Source organism: Mirounga angustirostris, unplaced genomic scaffold (genome assembly GCF_029215605.1).
Source record: "Mirounga angustirostris isolate CCGP_5_RB_7025 unplaced genomic scaffold, mMirAng1.0.hap1 SCAF_13, whole genome shotgun sequence".
Taxonomy (NCBI): Eukaryota; Metazoa; Chordata; class Mammalia; order Carnivora; family Phocidae; genus Mirounga; species Mirounga angustirostris.
The window spans coordinates 3,344,574-3,369,968 of NW_026991721.1; the positions used below are offsets into that span (position 1 = coordinate 3,344,574).

The following is a 25,395-nucleotide window of genomic DNA, read 5'->3' on the forward strand; positions in this document are numbered from 1 at the left end:
GTTCCCCTTGCTCCTATAGCCCACTGCCCACGCTCTGTGGAGAGTGTCTCTGTCCCAGCAGGTGCAACACCTGGACACCCAGGAAAAGCAGGGCAGATGCCCTGCACAGGCAGGTGAGCGCGCCACGGCCCAGCTGTCTGGGAGCCAGAGGGTGGACGTGCTCTCCAGCTCAGAACCCAGCCCTAGGCCCGCTGTCCTGCATCTCCGCGCCCCCTTCTCTCCCAGGAAGCGCACTGACCCATCACGCTGGCCTTCAACTGCCAGCGTCCCACGGTGCGAGGCCTAGCGACCACAGGGATCCCTGCACCTGCCACTGACAGGCGCTTTGAGGGCGCCAGCGGCAGAAGCCTTCCGAACCCCAACTCACAGCTTACGTGAACTGTTCGGGAGCACAGCTGGTGCTTCCGGGTCAAAAGCACAGACCTGTGTGCAGTTAGACGGACAGACACCCACTGCCTCGGCTGGAGAAGTCCAAGGGAAGGCAGATGGAGCCCTGGGCACCTAGGAGGGAGATGCTGAAGCGGGCCGTTAGCAGCTCCCCTCAGGAAAGGCTCTGGACAAGAACTGGCCACAGAGGCGAAGGAGGGCGGCAGCTGCCAGCCCGCACGCCCGGCCTCGGCCTCACCCCCTGCGCCCTGACCCCGGCACGGAGTCCAGTGGCTCCTTGCTCCCTGGGAAAGAGGAGCGACTGTCTTTGTTTTCAGAAATCCTTAAGATCCTGGGCGACAGGACCCACTCATCTGATTAAGGTCAATTCAAGAGGGGACCCCTGGTGCCTCCCCACGTGGTCCGCAGACAGAGCCCCTCCGACAGGCTGCCTCCTCCACCTGCGCTCCACACACCTCCCTGTGGCTTTTAAAGGAACATCTTCATCCAGTGTGCCGGACGGTGCTGCTGGCCACAGCCTCCCTTCCCCTCCTCTAGTCCCTGCTTCCTGAAGCCGTCCGCCTGCGCTCAGCAGGAGTTCGAGCACGGCCGCTTTGGGGCCACGGCACATCGCAGAATTGGCGGGAGCTACACGCACAAAACCGCCCGAGTGTGATGTGGGGTGGTTCACAGATCCTCCGAAGGTCACGAGTGTCACTGAATTCTGACCCCTTTCCAGGGCTCACTTCCTTCCAAGCCCGCCACCCTGCATCCGGTCGTGTCCCCAAGCTCTGTCCCATCGGCCCCAACTGTGTGTGGAAGCCTGTCTCTGCAACCTAGACTGTATCTTCCTGCTGGAGAAGGTCACGCCAACAAGACCAGGGGGGCCGGGCTTGCCAGCTGCCAGCCATCTTTCCAGTCCTGACCCCATGGCCTGCCCGCGCTTACTGCGACACTTCTTCCGTCTCAGCTCCTACAAGCCTCTCATCTGCCACCGGGGTGAGACCTCTACATGAGACTGCTTGGAACACACCCCTTCCTCCGTCAGCCTCCTGCCCACGGTCTTCGGACCACACAGCCGCCCGTGGCCGTGGCCGCTCCCTCTGCCCCTCCATCCTTCAGGGCTTTGCTAGCACACACAGGACACGCAGATACGCGCAGACTTCTCTGTCGTCACACCATCCCACGGTGCCACCCCTCAGGTGCCCGCACGACCCCTTCCCATCAGGACTCCAACTTCTGCAAGAGTGGTGGGTGCTGTGTCCACCTCGTCCTCCTCTGTTTGCTCCCTCGGGCCTCCTCACACACGTATCTGCAAGCCCTTGAGCAGCGACACTCAAGACCCTGGCCTCTCACCAGCGAGGCTCTCTATCAGCAAACCTGCTCTGTGCCCTGATCCTGCACACCTCCCTCTCTGGACACACACTCGCGCTCCTCCAAGCTCTCCCTCCGGTGGTTCCACAGACAGGGACAGCTTCCAGCTCTGCCTCTCTGTGACTCTGCCTTCCCTGATGTGTCCTTCTCCTTCCTACATACAGGCTCAACGGAGACAGCCGCAAGATACCCTCGACCTTCCGGAGAGCCCACGTCTGCAATCGCAGAAACAGCTGTGCAGCCTGAGTACGCCTGCGATCCGAGCAGGAGCCGGCTTCCTGCAGACTAGGGAGGGCCCATCAGCTACTCCAGCAGCTCTCATTCAAGTGTGACTCTCACGTGATGACTACGTCCTACAATGGGGCAAACAAACCTTTCAGCACCTTCACGGCACTTACACTACCTGCAGGATGCGGGGCAACCTGCTAGGCCCACGGGCTGGGTGACCTGTTCCCACAGCCGCCAACTCTGAGCTGTCCCAATAGGTTAAGGCGACTACACATCATTCTCCTTCAGTCCCTTAAAAAATGTAGAAAACTACAAGCGCTATGCCAAGACCATGAATGTCAAGGCATCCCCACAATTCTGGCTGTGCAGCCACTCCCTTGGTGACTTCAGCGACCTTGTGGAGGGGCCTACCGCGCCCAGGTGCAGAGGGCCCTCATCTGACAGGCTGGGCTCCGTTCCCCTGGCCCCACACCAGCAGCGCCACACTCCGGGGGCCTGCAAATTCACCTGCCCACGCAGGAACTAATCATCCCCTACCTTCCAAACCTCCGCCCGCGGCTGTGAGCTTGGTCGATGACAGGACTCCCAGTCCCCCTAGGTGCCCAAACCTAACCTTTCCCTCTTGCCTGCCACTAAGCTAGCTACCAGCTCCATATGACCAAAGGCACACTCTTACAGGCACACACAAGTGCTAAAGCAGGTATGTGTGAACTGGTTCAGGTCAGGCCCACGGTTCATCTAGTCTGTATTTACGGGCTGGTTCGGGTCATACGCACGGCAAAGGGAAGCGGCCCTCAGCCTCATCTGGAACATCTCCGTGAACTGGTACATGTCATACCCGTGATGAAGGGGCGCGCCTCTCAGTCTTGTCTGGTCTAATTCAGCTCTCAGTGCTTCCACATTTAGGACAAGCTGATCCTAAAAAAGAGCAAAGGACATCCACTGTAGCCATCTCTTTCAGGATTCAAAATGATCTGTATCAACAGACTCTTTTTTTTTTTTTGTAGTTTTTAATTTTATTATATTATGTTAGTCACCATACAATACATCATTAGTTTTTGACGTAGTGATCCACGATCCATTGTTTTCGTATAACACCCAGTGCTCCATGCAGTATGTGCCCTCCTTAATACCCATCACTGGGCTAACCAATCCCCCCTCCCCCCTAGAACCCTGTTTGTTTCTCAGGTCCATAATCTCTCATGGTTCATCTCTCCCTCCAATTCTCCCCCCATTTTTCCCTTCCTTCTCCTAATGTCCTCCATGTTATTCCTTATGTTCCACAAATAAGTGAAACCATATGATAATTGGCTTTCTCTGCTTGACTTATTTCATTTAGCATAATCTCCTCCAGTCCCATCCATGTTGATGTAAAAGTTGGGTATTCATCTTTTCTGATGGCTGAGTAATATTCCATTGTATATGTGGACCACATCTTTATCCATTCATCTGTTGAAGGGCATCTCGGCTCTTTCCACAGTTTGGCTATTGTGGACATTGCTGCTATGAACATTGGGGTGCATATGGCCCTTCTTTTCACTACATCTGTGTCTTTGGGGTAAATACCCAGGAGTGCAATTGCTGGGTCATAGGGTAGCTCTATTTTTCAATTTTTGAGGCACCTCCACTGTTTTCCAAAGTGGCTGCACCAACTTGCATTCCCACCAACAGTGTAAGAGGGTTCCCCTTTCTCCACAACCTCTCCAACATTTGTTGTTTCTTTCCCTGCCCATTTTGGCCATTCTAACTGGTGTAAGGCGGTATCTCAGTGTGGTTTTGATTTGGATTTCCCTGATGGCTAATGATGATGAACATATGTGTCTGTTAGCCATTTGTATGTCTTCTTCAGAGAAGTGTCTGTTCATCTCTTCTGCCCACTTTTTGACTTGATTGTTTTTTGGGTGTTGAGTTTGAGAAGTTCTTTATAGATTTTGGATACCAGCCCTTTATCTGTAGTGTCATTGGCAAATATCTTCTCCCATTCTGTGGGTTGCCTCTTTGTTTTGTTGACTGTTTCCTTTGCTGTGCAGAAGCTTTTTATCTTGATGAAGTCCCAAAAGTTCATTTTTGCTTTCGTTTCACTAGCTTTTGGAGATGTATCTTGAAAGAAGTTGCTGTGGGCGATGTCAAAGAGGTTACTGCCTATGTTCTCCTCTAGGATTTTAATGGATTCCTGTCTCACATTGAGGTCTTTCATCCACTTTGAATTTATCTTTGTGAGTGGTGTTAGAGAATGGTCGAGTTTCATTCTTCTGCATGTGGCTGTCCAATTTTCCCAGCACCATTTATTGAAGAGACTGTCTTTTTTCCATTGCATGTTTTTTCCTGCTTTGTCAAAGATTATTTGACCATAGAGTTGAGGGTCCATATCTGGGTTCTCTATTCTGTTCCACTGGTCTGTATCTCTGTTTTTGTGCCAGTACCATGCTGTCTTGGTGATCACTGATTTGTAATATAGCTTGAAATCGGGCAACGTGATGCCCCCAGCTTTGTTTTTCTTTTTCAACATCTCCTCGGCGATTCGGGGTCTTTCCTGATTCCATACAAATTTTAGGATTGTTTGTTCCAGCACTTTGAAAAATGTCGTTGGAATTTTGATCGGGATGGCATTGAAGGTATAGATTGCTCTGGGTAGCATAGACATTTTTTTTTTTTTTTAAAGATTGTATTTATTTGACAGAGAGAGAAAGCACAAGTAGGCAGAGAGGCAGGCAGAGAGAGAGGGAGAAGCAGGCTCTCCACCGAGCAGGGAGCCGGATGCAGGGCTTGATCCCAGGACCAAGGGACCATGACCTGAGCCGAAGGCAGGCGCCCAACCGACTGAGCCACCCAGGCGCCCCTAGCATAGACATTTTAACAATGTTTATTCTTCCGATCCATGAACATGGAATGTTTTTCCATCTTTTTGTGTCTTCTTCAATTTCTTTCATGAGTGTTTTGTAGTTCCTAGAGTATAGATCCTTTACCTCTTTGGTTAGGTTTATTCTGAGGTATCTTATGGTTTTTGGTGCTATTGTAAATGGAATCGTTTCTTTAATTTCTCTTTCTACAGTTGTGTTGTTAGTGTATAAGAAAGCAACTGATTTCTGGGGCACCTGGCTGGCTCAGTTGGTTAAGCGACTGCCTTCAGCTCAGGTCATGATCCTGGAGTCAGCTCAGGTCATGATCCTGGAGTCCCGGGATCGAGTCCCGCGTCGGGCTCCCTGCTCAGCAGGGAGTCTGCTTCTCCCTCTGACCCTCCCCCCTCTCATGTGCTCTCTCTCTTTCAAATAAATAAATAAAATCTTAAAAAAAAAAAAAGAAAGAAAGAAAGCAACTGATTTCTGTGCATTGATTTTGTATCCTGCCACATTACTGAATTGCTGGATGAGTTCTAGTGATTTGGGGGTGGAGTCCTTTTGGGTTTTCCACATAAAGTATCATGTCGTCTGCGAAAGAAGAAAGTTCGACTTCTTCTTTGCCAATTTGAATACCTTTTATTTCTTTTTGTTGTCTGATTGCTGTTGCTAGGACTTCTAGTACTATGTTGAACAACAGTGGTGAGAGTGGGCACCCTTGATGTGTTCCTGATCTTAAGGGAAAGGCTCTCGGCTTTTCCCCATTGAGGATGATATTCGCTGTGGGTTTTTCATAGATGGATTTTATGAGCTTGAGGAATGTTCCCTCTATCCCTATACTCTGGAGAGTTTTAATCAGGAAAGGATGTTGTATTTTGTCAAATCCTTTTTCTGCATCAATTGAGAGGACCATATTGTTCTTCTCCCTCCTCTTATTAATGTGTTCTATCACACTGATCGATATGCAAATGTTGAACCACCCTTGCATCCCGGGGATAAATCCCACTTGGTCGTGGTGGATGATCCTTTTAATGTATTGTTGGATCCTATTAGCTAGGATTTTGTTGAGGATTTTGGAATCCATATTCATCCGGGATATCGGTCTGAAATTCTCCTTTTTGATGGGGTCTTTGCCTGGTTGGGGGATTAAGGTAATGCTGGCCTCATAGAATGAGTTTGGAAGTTTTCCTTCTGTTTCCAGTTTTTGAAACAGCTTCAGTAGAATAGGTATTCTTTCTTCTTTGAATGTTTGGTAGAATTCCCCAGGGAATCCATCAGGCCCTGGACTGTTGTTTTTTGGGAGGTTTTTGATCACTGCTTCAATCTCGTTACTGGTTATTGGCCTATTCAGGTTGTCGATTTCTTCCTGTTTCAGTCTTGGCAGCTTATAGGTTTCCAGGAAGGCCTCCATTTCATCCAGATTGCTCAGTTTATTGGCATATAGTTGTTGATGATAATTTCTAATAATTGTTTCTATTTCCTTGGTGTTAGTTGTGATCTCTCCCCTTTCATTCATAATTTTATTAATTTGGGTCCTTTCTCTCTTCTTTTGGATAAGTCTGGCCAGTGGTTTATCGATCTTATTAATTCTTTCAAAGAACCAACTTCTAGTTTCATTGATCTGATCTACTGTGTTTCTGGTTTCTAATTCATTGACTTCTGCTCTAATTTTATTTATTTCTCTTCTAATGTGTGGCTTAGGTGTCATTTGTTGCTTTTTCTCTAGTTCTTTAAGGTGTAGAGTTAGTTGGTGAATTCGGGATTTTTCTGTTTTTTTTGAGTGAGGCTTGGATGGCTATGTATTTCCCCCTTAGGACCGACTGCCTTTGCAGTATCCCATAGGTTTTGGACCCATGTGTTTTCGTTCTCATTGATTTCCATGAATTGTTTTAAGTTCTTCTTTGATTTCTTGGTTGACCCAAACATTCTTGAGCAGAGTGGTCTTTAGCTTCCAAGTGTTTGAATTTCTGCCAAATTTTTTCTTGTGATTGAGTTCCAGTTTTAGAGCATTGTGGTCTGAGAATATGCAGGGAATAATCGCAATCTTTTGGTATCGGTTGAGACCTGATTTGTGACCCAGTATATGGTCTATTCTGGAGAAAGTTCCATGTGTGCTCGAGAAGAATGAGTATTCTGTTGTTTTAGGGTGGAATGTTCTGTAAATGTCTATGAGATCCATCTGGTCCAATGTATCATTCAAAGCTCTTGTTTCCTTGTTGATTTTCTGCTTAGATGATCTGTCCATTGCTGAGAGTGGAGTATTGAGGTCTCCTACAATTAACGTATTGTTATCAATATGACTCTCTATTTTGGTTAACAGTTGGCTTATGTATATGGCTGCTCCCATGTTGGGAGCATAGATATTTAACAATTGTTAGATCTTCTTGTTGGATAGACCCTTTAAGAATGATATAGTGTCCTTCTGTGTCTCTTACTACAGACTTTAGTTTAAAATCTAATTTGTCTGATATAAGAATTGCTACCCCAGCTTTCTTTTGAGGTCCGCTGGCATGGAAGATGGATCTCCATCCCTTCGCTTTCAGTCTGGATGTATCTTTAGGTTCAAAATGAGTCTCTTGTAGACAGCATATGGATGGGTCCTGTCTTTTTATCCAATCTGCAACCCTGTGCCGTTTTATGGGAGCGTTTAGGCCATTCACGTTGAGAGTGATTATCGAAAGATATGAATTAATTGTCATCATGTTGCCTGTGAAGACGTTGTTTTTATAGATTGTCCCTGTAAATTTCTGTTGTAGATCACTCTTGGGGTCTTTCTCCTTTTATAGAACCCCCCTTAATATTTCTTGCAGGGCCAGCTTAGTGGTCACATATTCTTTCAACTTCTGCCGGTCGTGGAAGCTCTGCATCTCTCCATCCATTCTAAATGAAAGCCTTGTCGGATAAAGTATTCTTGGCTGCATGTTCTTCTCATTTAGTACCCTGAATATGTCTTGCCAGGCCTTTCTGGCTTGCCAGGTCTTGTGGATAGGTCTGACATTACTCTGATGTTCCTCCCTCTGTACGTAAGGAATCTCTTCCCCCTAACTGCCCTTAAGATGGTTTCCTTGGTTCTAAGATTTGCAAGTTTTACTATTACATGCCAGGGTGTTGGCCTGTTTTCCTTGATCTTAGGAGGGGTCCTCTCTGCCTCTAGGACTCGAATGTTTGTTTCATTCCCCAGATTAGGGAAGTTCTCAGCTACGATTTGCTCAAATACATCTTCTAGCCCTCTCTCTCTCTCCACTCCCTCCGGGATTCCAATTATTCTGACATTGGAACACCTCATGGTGTCACTTATTTCTCTGATTCTATTTTCATGGATTCTGAGTTGTTTTTCCCTGGCCTCCTCTTTTCCTTTTTTATCTATTATACTGTCTTCCAGATCGCTTATTCTCTCTTCTGTCTCAGTTACTCTAGCTGTTAGATTATCTAGATTGGATTGGATCTCACTGATAGCATTTTTAAGTTCTGCCAATTCACCTTTTATTTCTGCCCTTAGAGACTCTATGTTGCCATTAATTGATTTCTCCATTCTAGCCATTGTCTTCACAATTGCTAGCCTGAATTCCATCTCTGACATCTTGGTTATGTCTGCATCCATTTGTAAATCTGCAGCATAAGTCATAATCTCTGAGTCTTTTCTGTTTTGGGGGCTCCTCCTCCTAGTCATTCTGATGATGGGTGTTTAAGGGAATGTATAGAGTCCAAATTATTGACCAGAACCCAAGCAAGATGCACCTGTTTTCTTGGGACCTTAGGGTTGCTGGCCTCTTGTTTTCCCAGCCTGTCTTCTGCAGGAGGGGTCTCCCGCACTGTTACTCAGGCAACCCTGTTTGGGCAGAGTTGCCCTGCGCCCCTGTGGCGGGGGATGGGCTCAGTGGGAATCAGTCTCTGGGGCTTTTGTTCTCAGGCGCCTTTCCCTGGCGGCTTTCCGCGTCTCTTCCACGAGTCAGAGCAGAAGAGACCGTTTCCAACCCTCTGCCTCAGAGCAGAGAGACCTCAGTCTGTTCTTCAGTGAGCTCTCAGGCCACACTGTCTCCGTTTCTGTCCGTGCTGCTATAAACTGCAGCATCCTGGGTTGTGCGCCCCTCCGCAGCGCTCCCAGTCCTGCCTCCAGGTCGGGGCGCGTCTCTGCCCTTTGTGCTTCTAAAACCGCCAGCCGCTCCCAGTTCACGTGCGCGACTCCGCCGCTTGGGGTTTCCAACCCGGGGGTTGCAGTTCACCGGTGCGACCCGGGTGCACCGGGTTTCCGTCTCAGAGGCTGCAGTTCGCGTGCGCGTGACTGTCGCTCTGGTTTCTGTTTGGGGGGGCTGCAGTTCACATGTGCACGACCCCGCCGGTCTGGTTTTCCACCCCGGGGGCTGCCTTAAAGTCCTTTCCCAACGCTACCGGTCTGTGAGTCTGTGCCCGTCGGCAGCGCGTGAGGCTGTCACTCACTGGCGGTGTAGGATCCCCACGGCCAGGCACCCTCCCGCTGCCGTTTATCCTCCGATATCTGCCCGCAGGATCACAGCTCTCTGCTTCGTACCTCACAACCAACTGCCTGCGATATTCTGTTTGTAGAGATCCCGATCTTCTTACATCTCAGGCTGGTTTCGTGGGTGCTCAGAGGGGTCTGGTAGTTATCCAGCTCAATTCCGGGGGCCAGCTGAAATAGGGTCCCCTACTCCTCCGCCATCTTTTTCCTGCATCAACAGACTCTTAAACACAGAGCACACACTCGTGGTTGCCAGAGGGGATGTGGCTGGGGTGGGGGTGGCATCGATGAAGGGGATGAAGAGGTGAAGATGTATAAGCTTCCAGTTCACAATCAGTAAGTCACGGGGATGGAGAGTACAGCCCAGGGCACACGGCCAGTGATCCTACAGTGATGCTGTTTGGGGACGGGAGGTGACTGCAGTGGTGAGCACTGAGTGACGTACAGACTCGTGCGTCCATGTGCCGTACACCCAAAACAGACCGAACGCTGTAGGTTAATGATGAGTCTATTACAAAATATGGGAAAATGATTTGCATCACATGTGCTCAAATGCTGAGCATAACCACAACAGGATAAATTTAGCAGTTACAAACACCCAACATTTAATTTTGATCAAGTTTTCTCCAAGAGTCCTACAGTAAACATAAACACTCAGATCACCAAATTAACTGCATAAACCCTAGTGGACAAAGAGTTGTTAGGTCTCAGTCATAGCCAGCTTTTAGAGGATAAACACCAAGCCATTAATAATTACTAATTTTGTAGCAAGAAGAACTTTTTGGGTGGTGGGGAGAACGATGCTCACGCTCTACTGTGCATACTTCTCTGTTTTGTTTTTGTCTTGCACAGAGCATTTGTAGCCCAGCCTCACTTCTGCCCACGCAGAACAGTGAGCAAAACCGACAGAACTCTTAGGTCACCCAGTAGCTCGCTAGCCGTGCGGCCCACGCAGTAGCCACGTGCCACATGCACGTATCGGGTTAAGTAAACTTTAACTTCACCCACTTCTCTTTACGGTTGTAAATGCAGCTTCGGGAATATTTTAGATGACACACGTCTCATGTTAACCTCCTGCTGGTCAGCACTGCACTAGATGAGAAGTTTACAGGAACAGTTCGCTTTCGAACGAACCAGAAAGGACTCGAATCCTGAACCACGCCCGCATAGGACCGCTGGAAAGCTCATGGCAGCGGACTGCCGCGGGGGTACTGTGACCCCTGGAGCACATCTGCAGCCACTGTAGCAGCCCTGAACTCTGCTCCACTCATGTCTCAGCGGCTCTCCAAAGGATTTAGAGAGGAAAGTACCTTATCATGTTGTGCTTCTTCCAACTGCTTCTTCGCAGTTTCAACTTCTCTCAATAGAGAATTCTGAAAAACATATAGACAGTACTTTACTGTTGGTTCTTGAAAATGTTCCACGTAATACAAGTATGGCCACGCCTCTGTGTAAAATAATACGGTACCACAGAAAAGTAATGGGTCACAGGACCACACCAATGAGCAGGCCTACACGCCCACAGAGCGAATGCGGACAGTGATGTCACAATCTTTAACAATGAGTCCGTGTAAAATTTCTTCACCCATCTATTTTCTAAATGTAAGAATGACGAGTTCACGGAGTAATCTTATTTTAATCAGTTAAACCAGTTTGTACTAGATTTTAGGCTTTGTAATTCATCAGTTATTTGGGAATCCTGACGTAAGTTTCAAATGTATAATTCAAATCTAAGATAAAGACATTCCTACATGAAGGCTGGCCCACTGATCAAGGAGAAGTGCGGTAACCACCCTACGTGGTAATTATGCATTTCATAATGGGTTTTACGTAAAACAAATGTGTCATGTAATCAGCAGTGATCACTGGTGTCTCCGAAATGAGCATGACTCCAAGTGCCAATCTCAGGGAAGATTCTGGGGCCCATCTTTAGGGACATGGCTGTAGCCAGAATAGATTTTATCAAGCTGGAATCCAACTGTTGCCATCAGAACTTCTCTGACATAGATTCTAGGACACTCCTTCACTCCGGTTACAGCTCAGGTATTTCCAAGATGACAGCTGTAAGAGCCCAGGCTCAGACTTTTTCCAAACCAGATGAAAAGAGAGAAGGCAGGAGATGGAAAAGGAGAATGTCTGTTTTCAGCTGATTAAACCCCTTATATAACACTAGGCTCCTACACTGTCATCTTCATAAGCGGGACAGAAATTAGCCCCCGAAGCAAGAGCATCACGGCTGAGGGATGAACACAGTTTCATGCAGGGCTGGTGAAGGAGATGACATCCGGCCACTGCCCAGTGCTGGAAATCAAGGGTCACTGGCACACAGCCACACCCACTTGTCACCTACGGTCTATGGCTACTTTTGTGATAATTATTGACTAGCATGAGGTTATTTTACACATATTCACAATTAATAAAAGCCTATGATACTTACAATTCTGGCCCTTTACAGACCCAGTTTACAGACTTCTGCTCTAGACTGAGAGTAACACACACATGTCAAGTGAGGACAGGACACTGGAAGTCAATTCAGTGAGTGGATAACAGTCTGTCCTGTTTCCACGTCAAAGAATAATTTCTACTTTCTGTAATGTCTGTCACCCACTGTTCTGCATTACTCCTCAGGAGCAGAGTGTGAACACTCTCTTTGTGGAGGGTGGGGGCCCTCCGGGGCATGTTCTCAATGTCCCACCTTGTCTTCCAGAGCAGCCATTCTCTCCTTAAGATGAAGCTGAAGCCTCTCATTGGATTCAGAAAGAAGCTTGTCAACAGTGTCTGATAAACGCTTGTTATGTTCTTCATTCATTTTTTCTCTCTGCCTTGCCTAAGAGAGAAGAAACAAAAGTTTACAAACTTCAAAAAAAGGTATGATCAATAGTTTAGCTATTGTGGATATTGCTGCTATAAATATTGGGGTGCAAGTGCCCCTTTGAATCACTATGTTTATAGCTTTTGAGGTAAATACCCAGTAGTGCAATTGCTAGGTTATAGGGTAGCTCTATTTTTAACTTTCTGAGGAACTTTCATACTATTTTCCAAAGTGGCTGCACCCGTTTGCATTCCCAACAGTGACAGATAAACGGATAAAGAAGATGCGGGGTGTGTGTGTGTGTGTGTGTGTGTGTAATATTACTCAGCCACCAAAAAGAATGAAAGCTTGTCATTTGCAATGACGTGGACAGAACTAGATAGACGGTATTATGCTAAAGGAAGTCAGTCAGTCAGAGAAAGACATACACCATATGATTTCACTCATGTGGAATTTAAGAAACAAAACAGATGAACATAGGGGAAAGGGGGGAAAAATAAAACAAAACCAGAGAGGGAGACAAACCATAAGAGACTCTTCACTCTAGGAAACACACTGAGGGCCGCTGGAGGGGAGGGCGGTGGGGGGCTGGGGTAACTGGGTGATGGGCATTAAGGGCACGTGATGTCATGAGCACTGGGTGTTACATGCAACCAACGAATCACTGAACTCTACCTCTGAAACTAGTAGTACCCTATGTTGTTAACTAAATTGAATTTAAATTTAAAACTTTTTTCAAAAGAAAAAGGGTATGATCAGTATTTCCGAAGTGCCAAAGACCAATGGTGTGACTCGCTCGTGTGCCGCCCGGGCTGGCCTCTCCCACTGCCATCCCTGGGCCACTCGTGCACCAGCACTGATGTATCGGCAGAGAAATGCAGGGACAAGTCCCCAAGATCATTAATTAGAAGGTCCCACTATTTCTGTTGAACAAAGCACTCATGGGGCCGCGGGAATGTCACAAGTTATTAACTCTCAGATGACTCGGAAGGCAGATTTACATGCAGGAACGAGCATATTTTTAAGGGGATCAGCTTATTTACACACGGGAAGGGGGAGGAATTTTCCCGTGTATAAACAGAAGCTTGGGTCTGGTTTTGTGGGGGGGGTAATGAATCAAGTTACATAGCAAAATTTCAGAAAATTTTGGAAAAAATTCAGTGGCAACAGAGACTTTCACCTGTTTTTCTTTATGTTCTTACATCACCCGAATGTTCTGTAATGAAAACTTACATTCAAAGATTACAACTAATTGCCTCAAGGAATTTAAAAATGCAGTAACAAAGTTGATAGGTCTGTGTTTATCAAACCATCATCCATTTCCTGGTTTAAAGAGCTTGTGTTTGCCCCCTCTCCGGAAGGAAGACGAAACCTGAGGCGTGGGAACAAGAAGTACTCAGGGCAGCAGTTAGGACGGTCACTGAGAGCATCACCTGGGCCAGGGGACAGGGCTCAGGGGCTTGTCCCGGGTGGACGGCAGGGGTGACGGGATAGAGATGGGCCCTCCAGCCGCACTGCCCACGTAGGAGGAGTGAGCCCACAAGGAAGCACCACAGACTGGGCAAGAGAGTCAAATCCTCTGTGCTCTGGCCTCATCTACAAAACATGGGTGCTGGCACCTGTCTTCTTGCAAGGATGAGAGAGAGCACAGAGAATCACGCCTCGCCCACAGCAACTACCATCATTTGGAAACGACCCAGCACACCCCACAAGAAGGAATCAGCATTCGAGTATTTTTAAAGCAAAACAGCTTAAAAGTTTACTTTGAATTGCCTTAGTTATAAAAGAATCCCCATCTCAACACCTGTCCTTTCAAACGACAATCCAGTCCTGAAAAGTAACGAAGTGCACCCCCGAAACAGCCAAAGTCTAATTCTCTAAGAGGCGAGCGCCTGCCTGTGTGCATGCGTGTGCGTGTGTGACGGGGGGCAGGGGCTGACCAACACGCAGTCCTGTGATGGGAGTCAGAATCCTCACTTCCCAGACGCTCGTGTGGGACCCTCGGCAACCATTGGCCAAGCACATACATTTCTGGTGAAAACAAAACCCGATGGCCTTGACTGACAGCCTATGGCGAGGTGCCAGCTGCCTGGGGCTACGGCCCAGTCTGTTCCTGGTTTGTCCACACTGACATTTGAGCAACTCCTCCAGCAAAAACTCTCCGGGGACTCAACGGACATGAACGTCCTCTCTATCACAGCTCAATTTCGGGTTTCCTCTTCTTAGGAATATCCGTCCTGACCTATGCCTTTATGTCTGGAGCAATACTTCAGTATTTTAGGATGGAGGTCAGGCCCGTGACCTGAATTCGGGACCTCAATGTCATGTCCTAGGCGAGCAGACTGATCCTCTAGGATGACGCGCCTTCCCCTAAGTTTCAGGGGCCCCCAGCCAGCACCTCCAGTTTGGTTGAGGGGCACCTGTGAGATCCCACCTGCACGTGGAGCAGTTCCGCTGACAAGCTCGTCAGAGCAGCGGGACGTGGGGTCCCCGCACCCTGGCAGCACTGCCCAGGGGGCACCGCTCTCTTCCCCCGCTACCAATGCTGACATAACACTGTTCATGTGGTGGGTGCCCCCACCAGCAGAAAGCTCGCGGAGGGGGCCCCTAACGCTGCACCTAACGGAATCGAGAAGGGGACCAGCATCTGGGTGGGGAGAGGCGGGGAACGAGGCACCGCCTCCCCCTACCTGAGCCCTGTGCTCAAGCGGTGCGCGGCGTGCAGCCTTTCTGCTCGGACACGTACCCGCTGCAGTTCCTGGTTCTTCTCCTCCAACTGCGCCTCCATCTGGCGGAGCCTCTCCTCGATGTTGCCGTGCCTCTCCTCGGCCTGTCGGCAGAAACACCGTCAGCTCGGCGGGCGGCCCCCCGTCAGTGCCAGCATGCTGTGCGCGACCGCGGTAGCCACAAGCACCACATGCTCTGTGCGGGCTCTCCCACCGGCTGGCGTGGACATCCTCTCCTCCCGCCGGGAACACACCCTGTGCGGCCTCAGGCGTCACAGTGTGAAGCAGCCGGCCTCCCCACGCCGGTGACCGAGGCCCGGCCGGTGCTGGTGACGGACTCTGCCAGAGGAGAGGGGCTTCTCCCCAGCCCGGCCCCGTCTCCGGAGGTGGGGCTTTCTCCCCACCCTCAGACGGCCTGTGCTCAGTCAGCATGAACAGCAGGAAGCAGCAAGCACCACAGAGCAATGCACACATGCTACCTTCCTAAGCTGGGAAGTGAGTTCGAACAGTTTAGCTTCCTTAGCAGCAGAGTTTCCAGAAGACAAAAGGTCAGACTACAAGGCCGACCAGGGACAGGAGAGATGACAGGGGGAGAAAAGAAATGGAGACTTTACACGCAGATCACCAAGGAGAGGCTGTTACAGCTGTTAGCAATGACCTCGCTCTCAGGAACGGTCTGGGGAGTGCCAGATGCCGTGTGACCGACCGACATCACCTGTCAAGAACAGCACCTGGGCCTGTCCTGCCCCCTTCTCACCCGGGCCCTCAGCAAACTGGAGCCAGGTGAGATGGAAGTACCGAAGGGCGCGCTCCCACAGGCTCCCTGGGCCCCGGAAGGACGGACTGTCTGCTTCCTCTTCCCACGTGGACCCCCCAACCCCAGCACCTACCACATCGCAGCTTGACACTGCGTCCTTGCCTGCTGGCAACCCCCGCAGATGTGAGGACTGGGATGGCAGGGCTGTGTCTCACACACGCCCAGCCCGTATTCGTCGAACCCATGAATGAATTACTCAAAAATTCGTTTATTATAAATTTACTTTATCTTTAAAAGAGAATAGGACTTTCCTATTTCTGGGAAAATTCTTTTTTTTTTTTTAAGTAATCTCTACACCCAACGTGGGGCTTCACCTCACAATGGTGAGATCGAGAGTCGCACGCTCCACTGGCTGAGCCAGCCAGGCGCCCCTACCCTTATTTTACCCAATTTTATCCAAAGCCTCTATCTTGAGCTTTGAGTTGTTGACTTAATAACTCTGAAAAGCAGTGAACCTTAGATCAAGCCCACTGGAAACAGTACACATCCCTGACAAAATTGGAGGGAAATTAATGTAGGGATAACAAAAAAGGGGATGATTCCTGACATTTAAAAAGCGTTCCGATCTCAGACAAAATAGCACTGAACACAGATCTTTCACGGATTTAGGCACACTGACATGAGGAACGAGGATAAGTAAGGCACACGAACCAACCACCGTCAAAATCAAAACCCTGCCATGGGACCCCGAACGAAAGCCAGGCAGCACCTTGGAGAGCGCCGCCACCCTCTGGGCCAGCTGGGCCTCCACCTCGGGGAGCGTCTCGGCCTTCCTCAAAGTCTGCTGCAGCTTCTGCTCCGCCAGCTCCAGGCGCTCTTGTAACTGCCGGTTTTTATCCTCAGTCTAGGAACGGAAGGCAAAGCATCAGAATGTGGCCAACCTTCTATCCGTTTCTATTTTTAATAAAATGAAACAAAATCTAAATGCAGAGATCTACTAAATTAGTTCTGACAGAAGCCAACTGTTTTGGTAGCTTCTTCAGAGTAAAACTTTTCTTCCTGCGAGGAATATACACCCACTTTCCTGGGCTCGATTTCAATGTGCAAAACACCTCTTGCCAAAGTATTGCTCTTCTTAAAGATCTTCAACGAAGTCTTTAAAAAGCAAAAAGTTCCCATGCATTAAAGAAAACCCATACTCTGTAGAAGCTTGCTCATTCTTCTTGACAACTTAAGGAAAGAAGGGTTCGGTCCTAACCCTGCTTAAAAAGTAATCAGACTCCTTGTCTTTCGCAGACCATGGGCGTGTGAACCACAAGAGAGCTCACACCTCCTCTGAAATATAGACCTTCTAAGAGGATACCTAATGAAATGCTAGTCAGGTTATTTTCGTAAATGTATAATAATTCTTTAAAAACACGCTCTTCATTCTAAAATATTTTTTTCAATGAAGAAAATTTAGACAAGATTTAAAAGCAATTTGAAAAATCATGTGTAAGTTGAGGTTCCTGAAAGGCAAACATCTGCTTACATGCAGCCTCCTTTCTTCTGTGCGCATATCTCTGTGTTTATGTATACACACCCTCAGAAGATACATCATACTGTATGCAGTATTTTGTCATCTACCTTTTACGGTCATTATTTGGAACATCTTACATGCTCTTAAGTAGCATTCCACAAATGTAATTTTTAATGGCTTCCTAGTATTTTACTTTTTGTTATTATCTTGGGTTCATTGATACACTTTACAACGTATCACACAAACTCACTTTGTTTCCAAGAGGCTGGATTTGGTTTCCTGTTTAACTCTGGATGACCTGAGACTACCCAAGCAGAGAAGCCAGCCTGGCTTCCCAACCCACAGGAGGCTCCCGTCCACACGACAGACTGCGTTTCTGCACCTGCCGTTCACCCCCATCCCAGGTACCAACAAACTGCCAACAGCCTCCACGCTCTTGGCCACTCCTTCCTCCTTTGGCAAAAATGCTAACAAGCAACAGATTAACATACAATGAAAACAAAACAGAAGAAAGAATCGAGGTTACATAAAATCCTAAATAATTAAAAACTTGCAAGTTGAAGTAACCCACATTCTTGAACATAATTTTCTAAGATCATAAAAACTTTATATTGAGACTTGATTTCCAACACGAAAGTCACAGGAAAAAGGTCTTGAACTTTATTAGTAATTAATAAAAGTTGAACGAAGTTCAACAAAAGCCGCTACCTGCCGATGCATAGAGTCTTTATTTGCAATCTCATTTTCAAGTTTATCATTGAGGTCGTGCACAGAGGTGGCTTCGCGCTGTGCCGCGAGGTAGCGTTTTTCAAGAGTGGTGATCCTCTCTTCCATGTCTTCCTTCTGGGCCATGGCCTACATCAAGTATTTCAAGGGGAAAAAGGCAAATAATTAAAGGCTAACAACATCAATATAGTCCAGACACAAAACCTGGACTAGATCCTAATTTTCAAATCAGATATAAAATCAGTGTCCTCTAAATTGAGAGAGATGCCAACTGTGTCCAATATGAATGAAAATATACCTACCTCAAATATCCCAAGTATTCCCCTACATGACCAGTAAAGACTGTTTTAATACTACATCTGGCCACTCAGTTTACCAAGCTTATTCCTTCCCACACGACGTTACAAAAGAAATGTGGGATCAGATATCCCGACACTGCAAGACTGCCAGGAGCCGAAGGTGTGCGCAGTGAAGGTGCAGCCCCTACTGTCCCCGATACAAGTGGGCTCTCCATAGATCAGGGGGTGGCCTCTCGACGGACAGAGCAGTGAGACACGGCTGTCACTTCCCTGTGTAAAAACTGGATGAACTCTCCTCCGATCACCACAAAATGGAAGCAATACTATTAACAAATGGAAACAAAACTCCAAGTCTGATATAATTGGATGCGACCTTCTGAAGCCTAATCCTGCAGCAAAATTCTATCACATGGTATCTGACACTGAAACTGGGCCCACAACTTTCTGCTCTGCCCTTCCTGTCCTCCACCCTAGAGATTCATCTTAGGCCCCTCCCTGTTTACTAAGGAACTTATGTCAGCAAAGTCTTAACATTAAAAGTGATGAGTCTTAAAAAAAGAATTTCAAAATTCTTTGCATATTAAACTCTGCTGCAGAATCTCCTACCCTTGCCAAAGAATAATTTAACTAAGTAGGTTATATAATTTCTGCAAATATTTTCATTTGTTTTAAACTCTTCCGTGAAATTACCCACGCTAAGCTACTACACAGAAAGTAAGCCTGTGCATCCACACTCAAGGGTGTCAAAGGGTCTTCCTGGGGGTGGGAGGGGGAGGGATGACTGTCTACAGAGGACAGCTTACAGTGAGTGATGGGAGGCGGCGCCAGAGAAAGTATCCTGCCCTTGACCTGTTTTTGTAAACACGATCAGATTCTCATAAATCACTCTAAATGCAGAAACGCTTGCCAGAAATAAGTATATGTCTACATGTTTTTACAGCCCGATCCTGATGACCCAGGTGTGAGCAAATCCCACTCTCACTGTGTGTCTGACTGCCAATGTTCAAGAGCACAGAACCCTTCTGGGAGCAGCAGGTGAGAAAGCTAGAAGGCAGCCGGCACCACCCCCTCCCACATCGCTGTCCGCTGACTAGCAGCACAACAGATACTGACGTGTGTCCCTGAATGAAATGTGAGCCTGCCAAAGAGTAAGTTCAGACAGCCAGACTCTGCAGAGGGGAGACGTCCACACACAAGGGTCCCACCAAACACCCCACATTCAGCTCGACGACAGCGCGGCAACGTCTACTGTCACTCACTTCACGAACGTCGCGCTGCAGTTTCGTGTTCACTTCCTCAGACTTGATGAGGTCCTTCCTAGCGGTGTCCAGGTCCTCCTCCAGCTCTGCCACGTGACTAGAGAGAGTGGCCAGGCGCTCCTTCATCTGGCTCTGCTCCTTCGACTGCTTATCTATGATTTCCTGGAGCTCGATGACTTTGGCAAGGTCTTCCTCATGGCTTAAAGAACCGTCGGAAGATCTCTGGTGGGGGAAAAATCCTTAAATAGCCTTGTTTGCTGAGCTAGGGAACAGACCACTTCCCGGAAAGAGTCAAGTCCCATGGTCTATGCCGGCTGTCGGCTTCCACCACTCTCAGGAGCGCGCGGAGGACATCAGGGAAAGACAGAGAGAAAGCCTAAGCACTTGCCTTTCCATTTGTGCTTGGAGTATTTTCTTGTTCGTGGTTCATGTCAAGCACTCCGTCGGTTAGTGTTTTCTTCTGATTATTCTGTTCTTTAAGAATCATTAGCTAAAAGCAAAGAACTGAATGTGAGGGTGAGGAGAAACTCCTCTCAGAAAGATGCAACTACAAGCTGTAAACACGGGACGGGAGAATACACGGCGATGTTGTCTAGCCTGAATACAACCAGGTCAACAACTAGGTTGGTGCTATCGACGGGACGATGGGAATGTAAGGGACCATGTGACTCGGCAGTAAGAGTCTAGTGCGCTGGTCACTGGAGTGGCCCGCGAGGGTGGCTCGCTGGTCAGAAAGACCAGTGACGCCTGACGGCCAGCACTGAAGGCTTCATAATGGTAAAAACAAGGCATAAAAACTAGAATCCCTCTAACCAAATCCTCTGGTGATTTATGGAGCTTACCTCTTTGTGTGTAGCCCCCAGTTCTTCTTCTAACAAACTACACCTTTCGAGTGCTACTCGTAGCCGCTCCCTCACCTGCAAACAGAGGGGTGGGTGTGTATTTGTTTAATTGCTTCTTAATGTACAGTCACCCTTGGGTCCTATTCTCATAAGGTAACATGACAGAATGACTTCAATGTCTTTCACTGATGTTAATGGCAAGAAAACTGGCTTGTTGGGGTGCCCGGGTGGCTCAGTCGGTGAAGCGTCTGCCTTCGGCTCAGGTCATGATCCCAGGGTCCTGGGACTGAGCCCCACATCGGGCTCCCTGCTCAGCAGGAGGCCTGCTTCTCCTTCTCCCTCTGCTGCTCCCCACCCCTACCCCGCTCATGCACCCTCTCTCTTTCAAATAGATAAATAAGATCTTTAAAAAAAAAAAACTTGCTTTGTAACAGCTTTAAATTTTACATTTGAGAGAAGTCTTCCCCTAAATAAGTTATATTACCCAATTCTTAATGGCAAATCGATATACTGAATATAATAAATCTTAACACATTTACACCAACTGCTACTTTTTAACCCTACAAAAGTCTGTCTTCGGGCGCCTGGGTGGCTCAGTTGGTTAAGCAACTGTCTTCGGCTCAGGTCATGATCCTGGAGTCCCGGGATCGAGTCCCGCATCGGGCTCCCTGCTCGGCGAGGAGCCTGCTTCTCCCTCTGACCCTCCCCCTTCTCATGTACTCTCTCTCATTCTCGCTCTCTCAAATAAATAAATAAAATCTTTAAAAAAAAAAAAAAAGTCTGTTTTCTTGCAGAATAAGTGTTTACAGGAGCCCGAGAATGTTAGAAGTGAACTGCAGACACACGCACACACACGAAGCGTGTCTCTGACAGTGCGCCCACACCAAGAACCACTGGGGCTCAGGGCACCTTTTCGTCCAGGGCTTTGTGGTGCTCGAACAAGGACTTCAGGGCTTTGAGCACCTCCACCTCGCTGGACACGCCCGCCGGGGACTGCGCCTGCCGCTTCACCACTGTCATCCGCAGGGACCGCTCATGCCTGGACACGAGGCACTCCAAATGCTCCAGCAGCAGCTGGTGGGACAGGCCAAGGTAAAACCATGTTTAAAGAGCACTTGCAACTTCATACGTCAATTTGGGGCAAAAACCCCTTTCAATCGCATGCTAGACCAAATGTGAATCCTTTCAATTCAGTCTAAAATTAGAGAAATGCACCCTCAAATGAGCTAAAATAGCATTAGTTCTCATCACGACTCAAACAAGGTACGAGAACACTGAGCTCATCAGTCAGGGTCGACTCCACGGGGAAATGTCGACAAGGTGTTTAAAAGCCAATCGAATGGATGGCGCCTGAGTTTAAAGACAGCAACAGTGCTCCCTAGGTGACCCTCAGACAGCATTCCAATAGTGAGAATGCACCTACTGACCCTGGTGTTGTTTCTTTCCGCCTTCAGTTCCGCGATCTCTTCTTCTCTCTCCAGGAGCTGCTCCCTGCAGACGTTGAGCTCCTTAGTAAGTGCTGCGAACTCCTGGGGGAGGGGGCAACAAAAACGGAGGGAGACAGTGGGGGGTCTTTAGCCTCTGCAGCCCTCCCCGGCCCCCACGCCCACCAGCCACCCCAGAGCCTTGCACGCACACAAGCCCCCGCCTCATGACATACCTGAGTCCCAGGTATTTTACGGAGCTTGGGGCCTGACACCCAAGGGGACAGAGACGTTTTCAGGTGCTTTGCAGATATGCAACTCAGAACCTCTGCCGAGGGGAGAACGGGGCTGAGAAGGCCACCGCTCATGCCCAGCCTCCTGTCCTAAGCCAGTTCCTGTCTGTGAAGACCACAGGGCTTGGAGCGGCCCCAGCAGGAGGCTGACAGCACCCAAAAGCTGGTCTGTTAGCCCTAACTGGCTCAAAAGTGACCCTATAAAATAGACTTTCCACAAATGCTGGTAGGCCTCTGAGGGACAGCTGAAGATTTATTTCTGTAGTCAGAGAACTTTCTAGAGGAAGTGTCACTGAGGTGATGCCAGGGTCCCCCGCACCCTGCTGTGGGGTTGCTCTCCTGCAATACTGAGTGCTGCCCTGGGACAAGACACAGAGGCAGGGTCCAAGGAAGAGGACACACACTCTCCAGTCCGTTTTTCAACAAGCAAAACTCCTCTGAAATAAGTAATGTCTTCTGCCAATGAATCTCCATATTTTAAGAGTTTTCTCTTTAAAGGACAGAGGAGGAAATAAAGGTTCACTTAACAATCTGACATTCAAAATACAGAAAGTGATTGATTTAAGCAATTCTAGAAAATCAATTTATAAACAAGTGGCATACCTCAAGTTCATTCATAAATTAACCCTTTGCAACTCAAAGGGAACTTGACCACGGAATGTACAGCATTCCCTATGATCCGACTTCACAAGGCTGGTCCACAAAAGCCTACTGAGCCATGATACAGAACTGAAACAGAGCTGACCCGTGAACAACACAGGCTTCAACTGTGCAGGTCCACTTCTATCTGGCTTTTTTCAATAAACACACTGGAAAATGTTCTGGATCTGCAACAATTTGAAAAAACTGGCAGATGAACTGAGTAGCCTAGAAATGTCAAAAAATTAAGAAAGGGGCACTTGGGTGGCTCAGTCGGTTAAGCAACTACGTTCAGCTCAGGAAATGGTCCCAGGGTCCTGGGATCGAGCCCCACACTGGGCTCCCTGCTCAGCGGGAAGCCTGATTCTCCCTCTCCCTCTGCTCCCCAGGCTCCTGCTCTCTCTCTTGCTCACGTTCTATCTCAAATAAATAAAATCTTTAAAAAAACTGAAGAAAAAAGCATGTCATAAATGAATAAAATATATATAGGTACTAGCCTATTTTATCATTTGCTGCCATAAAACATGCAAATACTCACAGTCCCATACATGGTGCCATTTGCAGCCAAGAGAAACGTAAACAAATGTGAAGATGCAGTATTAAATCATAACTGCATAAAATTAACTGTGGTACATGCTGTACAGTGTGATAATTTTGTGCCACCTCCCGTTGCTACTGCGACGAGCTCAAGTGTGGCAAGAATCTGCTAAAAACACCATGATGCTAATCCTCTCCTGTAAGCAGTTCCATTCTCCAGTACATTGTGTATCGCAGTAAAAAGTGATTTCTTGTGGTTCTTGCGTATTTTTGGTTGTGTTTACTGCAACACCATAAACCCTGAATAACACCTTGGGACTCACACGAAGTGCCCTCACTAGTGCAGCTGGGAGTGCTCCCCAGAAGCAGAGAAAAGTCAGGCGTCACAAGAACAAGGTGAACTGCTTGACACGTACAGCAGACTGAGGTCACAGCTGCGGCTGCCGCCAGGTCGAGAGAAGAGAATCCAGGCAGGTCGTGAAGCTGTCACTGCGGCTACGCTGGCAGACACAGAAACCATGCAGTTCTGGTGAAATCCCTTTTTGTCTCGTACTGAAGATGCAGCCCTTCTCTGGATGCAGGACTGCTCTAGGAAGGTATGCCTACGGACTCCAGTATGAATCTTCAAAAGGGGAAGTCATTATGTGACAACTTAAAGCCAAAGGAAGGTGACGGATCTAAAGCTGGAGAATTTCAATGCCAGCAAAAGATGGTCTGGTAATTTTAGAAAGAGGTTTGGCCTTAACACATGTGAAGGTAACAGGAGAAGCAGCTTCCACCATCAAGAGGAAGCGGACGATCCCCCAGACACCACGGAGAGAATCACCGAGACACTGGAACTAACGTAACACTGCATGCCAACTATACTTCAACCGAGAAGAGACGAGACGAGATGAGAAAAGACGAGAAGAGACGAGGAGACGAGAAAAGGAGACGAGAACAGACGAGACGAGAACAGACGAGAAGAGATGAGACAAGAAGAGACGAGAAGAGAGACGAGACGAGAAGAGGGAAAATCACTGAGGACAGGATTTTTCATGCACGTGGAAGTGCCCTCTTTTGGGGGGACATTTATTCGTGAGGAAGGCAGGAAGGGGCGAGCAAGCTAGCGCATGTGCGGGGGCAGTTTGTGATCAGGCTGGCCATATCTACGAAGCTAACCCCGGGGGGCTTAATGGGAAGACACAGACACCAGCAGCCAGTCCTTTGTGCAACAAGAAGACCTGGATAACCAGAACCTTTTCTCAGGATCAGTTCCACTGATGCTTTGTCCCTCACCTTGGGAGGTACCCTGACAGTAAGGGAGTGCCTTTTAATGTTCTTCTGATATTGGACAATATCCTGGCCACACAGAACCCCACGAGCTCGACATCGAACATGTCCAAGTGGCCCATGTGCCCTGGAGCACAATGTCTCTAATGCAGCCTGTGGATCGGGGGCCATGAGGACCTGCAAGGCTCATTACACACGATCCTTTACGAAAAGGACGGTCAACACTATGAAAGCAAATCACAACAGAGAGAACACCTTGGAAGTCTGGAAGGATTACACCACCGAAGATGCTGCTGATGTGACAGAAAACGTCGTGAAAGCCATCAAGCCCAAAACAATAAATTCCTGCTGGAGAAAACGGCCCAAATGCTGGGCGTGATCTCACAGGGTTTACGACACAGCCAATGTGGGAAATCATAAAAGAGATTGTGGATATGGCAAAAAAGCTAGGGGATGAAGGGTTTCGAGATGTGGATCTTGGAGAAATTCAAGGGTTCACAGACGCCACCCACAGAGTTAACAGAGGACGACGTGACGGAGAGGAGAGCTTCCGAACCAGCGCCGGGGGGTGAGGAAGGAGACTCAGAAGACGCTGTGCCAGAAAACACAGTGACATCAGGCACCCTGGAGAGGGCTCCGCTTGTTCAAGACTGCGCTTGACTTCTTGTACCACACGGACCCGTCCATGGTGCGGGCACCGGAGCTAAAGCCCAGGGCGGGAGTACCAGCAAGACATATACAGACATTTGTAGAGAAAGGAAGAGGCAAAACACGTTAGACAGAAATGTACTTCCAGAAGGTGACACCAGGTGTGCCTGCCTCCCCTGGGACAGCAAGACCACCCCCCCCTCTGCCTCCTCCACGGGAAGGCTACGAGGAGGAGGACCTTTATGATGATCCGCCTCTACCTTTATGATGATCCGCCTCTACCTGATGGACAGTAGACAACCATCATGGCGCACGTACACTTATCTGCTGTGTGTGCAAATCCAGTAAGTGTGCAGGGAC

The 25,395-nt window shown here is 48.2% G+C and overlaps 1 protein-coding gene across 6 annotated transcripts in view; it reads right to left on the bottom strand.

Moving 5' to 3' along the window:
• Window positions 1-25,395, bottom strand: part of PPFIA1 (PTPRF interacting protein alpha 1) — a 91,893-nt gene that overhangs the window by 33,792 nt on the left and 32,706 nt on the right. For 4 of the 6 annotated variants that reach the window (XM_064576047.1, XM_045893072.2, XM_045893069.2 and 1 more), the window contains exons 3-13: window positions 21,650-21,751; window positions 21,132-21,296; window positions 20,223-20,297; window positions 19,769-19,870; window positions 19,381-19,602; window positions 17,805-17,951; window positions 16,347-16,481; window positions 14,841-14,924; window positions 11,978-12,109; window positions 10,593-10,655; window positions 2,807-2,886 (exon numbers count right to left, since the gene is read on the bottom strand). In XM_064576047.1, coding sequence (XP_064432117.1) covers window positions 2,807-2,886; window positions 10,593-10,655; window positions 11,978-12,109; window positions 14,841-14,924; window positions 16,347-16,481; window positions 17,805-17,951; window positions 19,381-19,602; window positions 19,769-19,870; window positions 20,223-20,297; window positions 21,132-21,296; window positions 21,650-21,751 — 1,307 coding nt within the window. Of the gene's footprint in view, window positions 1-2,806; window positions 2,887-10,592; window positions 10,656-11,977; window positions 12,110-14,840; window positions 14,925-15,299; window positions 15,375-16,346; window positions 16,482-17,804; window positions 17,952-19,380; window positions 19,603-19,768; window positions 19,871-20,222; window positions 20,298-21,131; window positions 21,297-21,649; window positions 21,752-21,882; window positions 22,772-25,395 lie in introns of those variants that run through there. The other 2 variants (XM_045893073.2, XM_064576048.1) reach the window with 2 other exon arrangements.